General features: G+C 41.3%; 1 protein-coding gene across 1 annotated transcript; it reads right to left on the bottom strand.

Moving 5' to 3' along the window:
- Positions 1–8406, bottom strand: chpfa (chondroitin polymerizing factor a). The gene is made up of 4 exons (XM_063888501.1): positions 7924–8406; positions 5789–6353; positions 4065–4247; positions 1–3944 (listed from the first exon to the last, which is right to left on the bottom strand). The coding sequence occupies exons 1-4, from the start codon at positions 8211–8213 to the stop codon at positions 2682–2684; spliced, it is 2301 nt and encodes a 766-aa protein (XP_063744571.1). The 5' UTR covers positions 8214–8406; the 3' UTR covers positions 1–2681.

The following is an 8406-nucleotide window of genomic DNA, read 5'->3' as shown; positions in this document are numbered from 1 at the left end:
TGTTATATACAAATACTCTTTATTTAAAAATTACAATAATTCACAGTTCATTTGGGAATTACAGCACACAATTAAATGTGATGACCATTCACTCTTTGGTTATACTAGTACCCATATGCATAAAATAATGTAAACCTATAGGTTCGAACATCAATGGAAATAAAAATACATGTTTTTTCCTGCTTCTTTGAATGAATTACATGATTGAAGTGGAAAAACATACATTTTAAATTATCTTCAAGGTCAAATGTCATGATTTTCAATGCTCAAAATACAGAGTAAAATACAGTATGTTTCATTTGTCACCAAAAATGTTAAAAGTACAATTTGCTGTGTACATAAAGCTACAAAAGGCTTAAAAATAGAATCTATAAAATATTTATAAATGTACAGAGAATGCCGTGGAAGCCTCTGTTAGTGCGGGAGTATTCAGAATCTGCATAATTCATAGAGAAATGACAGATAAATAAGTTATGGACAAAATACTTAAGTCTTCGCTCAGCGATGGCGGCGGTGTTAACAACACGGGGTGATTAATTTGCCACGCTCGCTTAATTTTAAACTTCTCACGTCTACAGAAGGCAGAGACGACGCAGATCACCACAATAACTTCATATTGTAATCCGAGCCCTCCGCCTTTCACAGTGGTTTTTTGGAAGATTCAGTTTCCATTTCTGCACATTATTAGTGTCGTACTCTTCTGCTCTCTAAAGAAAGAGATGCGTTATAAAAATGACCTCCATGGTCTTTGTTCACATGGCAGAAAATACAGCAAACACTGTTGAGGTTCACCACTGCAGATGTAGTGTTTCCAATAAATACTTTGAATCCGATTAAAGTTAAATAAGGACTTGCCATGTATTTCAAAGCAAATTTGATGATGAAAAGTGTCTAGTGTCAGCAAAATACATTAAAGGTCTTTTCAAAAGAAAATACAGTGTATTTACTTAACATTGAACAGAAAGCACCAGAGGCTTTATGCAATGTCATGAACAGTATTGTGATAAACACACTGCTGTACTTGCAGCAATTGTCTTTGAAATAGAAAGTCCCGCTCGATCGGACATATAGCCAGTTGTGTTATCTGTAATATTGCACAATATAATATACTAATAACTTTCTGGGGTCCAGTACCGCTACATCCACAACCTCCACTCAGTCATATAGAAAAGGCCTTGGAGAAAGCTGCCGCTTCTGAAACTGAGCCCAGGAAATGGAGGACAATGACATCATTCAATAATTTACAAAAATACTTTGGAACATTTAGACATCTTTTTAGAGTATAAAAAACGACTTGCTCTACTCAATGTGGAAAAATGGTTTCTTGATTTAAAAATATTTTCTAAATCCTGTTTTAAAGTACAGCTTTAATGAGGACTCACTCGGGTCGTCCGTACAGACGTTTACCAAGTTGATTTATTTCCCCCCATTATTCATGATTGTCCTTTTCCTCTTGAAAGTACATATTCTTACAACATCAAAAGCTTAAATACACGCTGCTGGCATACTGGAATACAATAGTCTTCACCTTTGACCTCTGAAGACCAACAGAATATTGTTTTCTATAAACCCCTCCCCTGCTCTGAGGCACGTTTGCAACCTGTCACCTTTAAAAAATAAAAGTAAAGTTGACTAACTCTTCATTCATTCCTCCCAGCTGTGTAACAGGCTTTATCTACAGTGGAAGACACTATCTCCCACCCGACAGTCAGTGTCAAGGCACATATACAAAGAATTGCCTTTGTAAATCAGTAAATATCAAAAGCTCAATACTTCAATGTGAATGAGCACACAACCTGTGGTGCTATCTATCAGAGCTTCACATAAAAGCCCCATCTGACAATACCTTTGAGTTAACATTAAAGGCACAATGAGTAGGATTTGTTTCAACATTCACAGTTGGCCCCTCCTCCCCATATCAATGAGGTTTACTGTGCTCCCCAGCGAGTAAAGCAAGACCAGTCCCGTTTTTGGTACAAGCATTGTCTGCTTGGTGTTTCACCACACTATACTTGCAATTTTTTGGCACTTTGTCCACTGTTTTTTTGGCTTCTTCTTGGATCTGTGCTTACGATCTGGCACCTGGTTGAAAAATGAGCAAACAGAAAATACAGGCAGAGGGTCGCTGAAACAGACACTATTCTATACACAGTTTTTTCCAAATATCCTACTCGTTGTGCCTTTCAATCAAATGACATTCTAGAAATGTGAAAGTACTGCAGCTAGTTCTTCTGATCCCAAGGAATATCGGAACTAGACACATGGACAGAAAGATGACACCACTGGGGCATCTATGTAACCATGTATCCCCTGGACACCAAAAACATAACAGCTGGATGGACCAGCACTGCGTCAAGGCTCTGCTGCTGGCAGTTTCTCCCACCTAGTGATCAAAACTTGTGAATTGCAGCTTTTTAGAATCGTCACAGTAGCAAAAACATTTGGTTCTAGAAACTCATATGCATTGTAAACATTTAGGAACGTTTTCATTAGGGATGTACTGCATTCATTTTTCTCCAAGCTAGTTAAAACCTCAAACCGAAGAACGTTAGAGAACGTCAGGCAGCATCACATATGTAACCTCAGTTCTCCAGACTTGAGTTGCGCTAGCTTGCATCATAAGGTTTTAAAGCAACAAACACAGTTTTTAACCTCCATGTAACAGAAGTTTACTCCTGGTTTCAAGTGCTGTTTCCTTGTTCTTGCTCAAACAGAAGCATGGCGAGCTGGGAGCGCGAACCGAGACCTTCCAGGTTGCTCTGAACACATCTGTGATAGACGTCTTCACTTAGCCGCGGGTTGCAGGCTTGGTAACTGTACTGCTGGTGCAATGCTGGCTCCACTGCCCTGAACACGTGAAGGGTAGAATACTTTAAGAACATATCGAAGATGTCCAGGGTATCTAGAATCTCCTCATTCTCTTGGACGTCTGTCACCATTCGCGTTCGGGTAGCCATGTAGTCCGAGTTGTAAAAACACGCTTCTTCAAATGATCTGCGGTCAAAATGGCCTGCGTCCTTCACCAGATCAACTGTGGCCGGATGCGGCTGGTTATGATAAGCCACGTCAGGGTTGAAGTCCTGGAAATGGACGGGGAAGAACACCTGCCAGTTGTTTATGGAGTTCATGCGGCAGCGGTTCAGAAATTCTGAATTGACATTACTTTTGATGTTAGCCAGGAAGAACAGCGAGTCCACTGGGTGTTTCTTCGAGATGATGTCCATGAATTTGATCTGGGATGGTGTTTCTGTCTTGACACTTATCCATGGGATTTTTACTGCAGGGTATTTACGTTCATAAGTGTTTATCTGAGCCTTCACGCTGGCGAATATATCATTCTGGATGACTTGCTGTGCCTCTACTGGGTCATAAATAAATAAGAATGTGAGAATAGCATTTTCACTGGTCTCAAAAGCATTTGAAGCATAGACTTCCAGGAAATGGTCCACAGAGCTCCGGTCCTGCAGAGTAAGAGGTATTATGATGTGAATCCTTGTAGCTTCAGTGACGTAGGGCATGGGGATGATCTCAGTCCGACTCAAAGGTCGCACCAGATGAACTCGCTTAGTGATGGAACGGCTGTGACCTTTCTGATTCACCACTTCCAGCTGAAGGTCCAAGGTGTACTCCATGCCCCTGATGGGGTCGAAGCGTCTATACCCATTAATCAGCTGCTGCTTCTTCAGGTGAAGGACAGGCTTATACTTCTTGTTCAGCTCTACCAAAGCTACGTCTATGACATCAGCCACATCCATGCGGTCAATACCCTGCAGTTCACACTTTGGAGAACCATCGATGCATGAATAAATCTCTTCCTCTGTAAAGTATTCCCACTTCAGGACTTCAAACCGAGATTTTGGTTCAAAAGGTGGATTGATCCCCACAGGCCACTGGGAGCTCCGGTTGCCATCAAAAGCAACCACACTCACATTCTTTATTTCTGCCTGTGGAAACACAAGATGTGTTTAGGTTTTAGCTGACCCGCCAGAGGCAAGCAAAGAAAAGCCTGGTTTTTATTTTTGACTGAACCATGGGTGATTTGTGGCACTTGAAAAGCAGCTTACCTGCAGCTTAGCAATCTCATCGTAGGTCTTCTGGAGTTCAATCTCAGTGAAGTATCTGTGCAGCCTGTACATCTGTTCAGGGTCAGACACTGGATGGACCGTCAGAGCTTTCTTGAACTGTTCACTTTCTTCTTTACTCGGATCAGAGTTCTTTCCCAACTCATAATAGTGGTACTGAAGCCCCTGAGAAGAAACAAGAGATGTCTTTACATGAGGCATCTTGAATCCGGAATGACAGAAACACGTCTAACGTTTCTCCAAGCATTATGCTGTGCTGCTATTCGACAAACATCACACGCTATCCAAACAGCTTCTTGGGCTCATCTTCACTGCAAACGATCTGGTTTCAAACATAATTGCATATTGAAGGCAAGACAGGGATTTATTCTGTAAGAATCCAAATTATTCTGTGATACAACATCTTTCTATTTTCAAAGTTTAGAACTTTTCAGGAATGTAATTTGTTCTGGGATTATGGGATTCAAGAGATCCTTTGTCTTAATTAAACTCTCCATGTTTTTATGATCACTGCAGCATCAGGTTGAACTGCAACAGCAAAGAATGTAAAAGGTTGAAACCTAATGACACAAATGACCAGAATCCCACTTAAGACACTTAAGCTGAAAACAGAGGAGCCACCTAAGGAGCTTGAGTGATTAAAAAAAGTGAATCCAATCTGATCAAGCTATTAAAAGAACAAAGAATGGAGATGCTTAACTGAGCAGGGAGGCCACTCTGTTGCAAATGTTTGCCAACAGCCTGTAGTGGGACGCTTAGCGAGGCATTATCCGTGCCTAATTGTCATCAATGTTGTCTCTTAACAGAAAATTGATGTCTGGCTCTGTGTTCAAGCTGATTTCTTCAACCGCACCAGGCCTTTCAACTTTCCCGCTGCCCCTCCCCCCCTCGTTCAGGGGGGCTCTGCTGGAGCTCTTCTGGCTCCAGGCATTTTAGTTAACTATGCAACTCACACTCAACAGTGTAACAAGATGGTATCCTGCACCGTGGCAAGGCCAAGGAGGAAGAAATGGAAGCAACAGAGAGTGGAATCACTCCACTTCAAAATACTGGTGTATGAATAATAAGGACGCATTTTCTTTGATAACATTCTGACGATATATTTGAATATGTTGTCTACAAACAAACATGGATGATGCAAACTGAATGCAACAAACGATCACCGGAGAGGGCACTGGGGCAAAGCAGACCTGGCCTGACCATAATGCTAATGACATTACAGGAGCAGAGCATGTTGACCCACAGGGGATTTTCACACCATTGAACCTAAGCAAGGCTGAGATCAGCTGCGCTCTGTTGCCTGTTTACCTATTCACCTATTCCACCTTGGAGCTGTGTGTGTGTGTGGGGGGGGGGGGGGCTAAAAGGTATTAGCAATCTACTCTGTAATATAAATACCACCTTTGTACTACAATGGTAATTACACTTTTATATAGCTGTCTGTCAGGTTTAAGTGCTGTCCCAGAGGCAAAGCTTGATTCCGGCGATGACAGTTGTGTTATTCTGTCGTGAAGGAGCCCTAAACGCTCTAAAAACTGTGGCATTCTTTTCCTTTGTTGCTCGTAATTCATTTTAACTGTTAACTACCTCATTCTGTTCCCTTTTAAAAGCAACCATTAGGACGTTGGATGGATAACAAAACGTGTCATTGAAAGAATAGATGCATTGTGTCAAGTGAATACAGTGTGATAAAAATACACTCCTACCTGAAATTCATTGACGCAGTTGGTGTGCGTGTAATCAATGATGCATCTCCCGAGCCACTCGTCAGGCCTTGCACTCAGAATGTCGTTCCTGCAGTTTTCCAGGTAGGGCTGGAGTCTGAGGAGCAAGGTACGGGACAGGAGGTACCCATACCCTCCGTAGCAGTACTTCCCTTCCATTTCCCCACCTATGAACTCCTCAGGTTTGCCCATGTAGACCTCCCGATCCATGCTCAGGTGATCCACCAGGGCTTTGATCCTGTCAGCTTCCGTGTAGGCGTCATCCTGGACGAAGTAGAACCAGTCGAATTCATTGATGTAATGGTCTAAGATGTGTTTGATGTTCTGATACATGTTCCATATGAGTCTCTCGTCTCCGTGAGAGACCACGAACATGCCATGAGGGACTTTGCGGTTGCGCATGCCGGTGAAGAAGATCACAGAGTCCAGGTGATGGCTGATGGTGCGGTTGACAGCTACACCCAGAGTGTTTAAGCTGTTCTTGGATGTGAGGACCCCTACAAACAGACGCTCTCGCATCCCCAACTCTGTGCTTATGTATTTAGCTCTGAAAAACACAGCAAACAGTTAATGAATAAATGTTGAATCAAAAACTAGACAACAAACTTTCACAAACGCTGAATAAATAATAAACTGTCTGTCACAAAGTGCTAGTAATTATTATCTCGACACCAATATACAGCCCCGGAAAAATCTTATTCTAGGTACATATAGACTCCTGCATTTACTTGATCACTTACAACATTCTATGTATTATTTAAATTATTGTGTTTGTTTATCTTTCTTTATACATCTGTATTACTTAAACACTGGTCTTGCAACATAATCTGCACTATTTTATGCTAATCTATTGTACTTTATTTCTTCTATTTTTTTGTATTGTTTTATGTCTTATATAACTATGTTGCAATGCTGGAGGAGCTCGGGACTTAAGAGTTGTCGTATTTACTGTGGATATGACATTAAAGCCTTTGAATCTTGAATCCTTTAACTGCATTTCATCACTAGCCGTTTTGGATCCAGATTAAATCTGTGGGTTTGATGATGCCATGGCAATTCTGAGATTGATTACACAATACCAAGGAAAAACACAAACTCTGTGGAAAAGTAAACATGCAAAGACTTGAATTCATCTTTATCTTTAACCATGACACACCCTACCCATGCTTCTATTATACAGTGCATTGCATCTATTATGCCCTTAATAAGAGCCACAACCATTTGTAGATTATTTGACAAACATGTTATGTTACTAACATCTCGATGTAAAGATTTGCTACATTTGTTAAAGATGTATTCAAGTTTGAGATTTGAAATGTTGGTCAGGCAAAACAAGATATTCAGTCTCTGGATTTTTTTGTTTTGATATTCAATGATCAATTTGTCATAACCGATGAAATCTAACCGTATTTATTGATAATGAAAGAAATTACTAGCTTTCTTTTCCAAACCACAGCATGCCACTGGTTGCCTGTGAGACCTGTATGCTGAACAGGTTTAAATTCTAACCTCAGAACTCCTCTGGGAAAAGTCTCTTTCTCAGAATGTAATGCAATGCAACCACTTTGGGTGTGAGGGCTAACATTAAAACAAGGTCTCTATCCAGGAAATCTTGGAAATGTCTGCCTGTTTACCAAGAATATGTGAGAAGAAATCATTCAGCATGGAGTCATGGTACTGAATGTAGGTAATATTAGCTTTGGCAGAAAATGTAAGCAGGTAGAAACCATAGACTGTATATATCAAAGGTAGAAACCAGCAGAAGAAGTTGGGTCTCACAGTTGGTCAGACTTTCTGTGGCAATTTCAGCAAGACCAGTGACATCAGTGTGAGGAAAAAATACAGAAGAATTCAACTAAGCTATTCCTGACATTTGGTTGGTAATACATGTCGTATGCAACATGTTGTTTGTGTAAAGTTCCCCACACATGACATTGAGTGACACATCTGGCAGCATGTGAACACCATTATTATCATTCATGTATTACTAAGGATGAGCTAGGGCCTGCTGTAGTCATAATAATGTGGCCTGTATTCAAACCAAGTATTCCAATACACTCTGAGCATAGTTACAGACTGTGTCGACCAGCTCAAGTGAACGGCCATAAAAAGCTTACCTGAAAACTTTCTTTGGGGCACTCTGCTGGACTTGTTTATATGGCACTATTCGTGGCTCAAAATCCTCGTCGGACTCCACATCGTTGCCAGTGGAAATAGAGTTGGGCTTTCTGGCTCCTTTGAGCAGTCCATCCTGACCCACTGTCACACCCTCACTCTCTTTACCGTCTATGTAACACGCTTCCTCCGTCCAGTTTACACTCAATAAACTCAATGTAAACCCTAAAGAAATACCGATTACCACCGGGCCAACCGACCGCAGCACAGAAACAAACGCCGAGAATCTCATCTTGTGTGTCGGCTGCTCTGTTTGACAGCCGTGCGTCGCTTCAAAAACCGTCCAAACAGGCCCCTGGTTTGGGACGGGTCAACTGTACATCAAGTCAGAGTCTAAGCAGCTGTAACGGAATTCAACTTGAGAAAAAGATGTAACTTCTTCCTTACATTTTACGCAGGATTCTTACGTGTCAGTGTAGCGACTA

The sequence above is a fragment of the Eleginops maclovinus genome, chromosome 7 (genome assembly GCF_036324505.1).
Source record: "Eleginops maclovinus isolate JMC-PN-2008 ecotype Puerto Natales chromosome 7, JC_Emac_rtc_rv5, whole genome shotgun sequence".
NCBI classification, from domain to species: Eukaryota; Metazoa; Chordata; class Actinopteri; order Perciformes; family Eleginopidae; genus Eleginops; species Eleginops maclovinus.
The sequence above is the reverse complement of the archived record's forward strand: the minus strand, read 5'-3'. Positions and strand labels throughout refer to the sequence as shown.

Excerpts from the sequence above, each read along its gene's own strand:
- chpfa (XM_063888501.1), bottom strand. The coding sequence starts at position 8,213 with ATGAGATTCTCGGCGTTTGTTTCTGTGCTGCGGTCGGTTGGCCCGGTG. Across the intron at positions 4,248-5,788 it reads ACTGCGTCAATGAATTTCAG|GGGCTTCAGTACCACTATTA; the intron begins GTAGGAGTGTAT and ends GTTTCTTCTCAG. Across the intron at positions 3,945-4,064 it reads ATGAGATTGCTAAGCTGCAG|GCAGAAATAAAGAATGTGAG; the intron begins GTAAGCTGCTTT and ends GTGTTTCCACAG.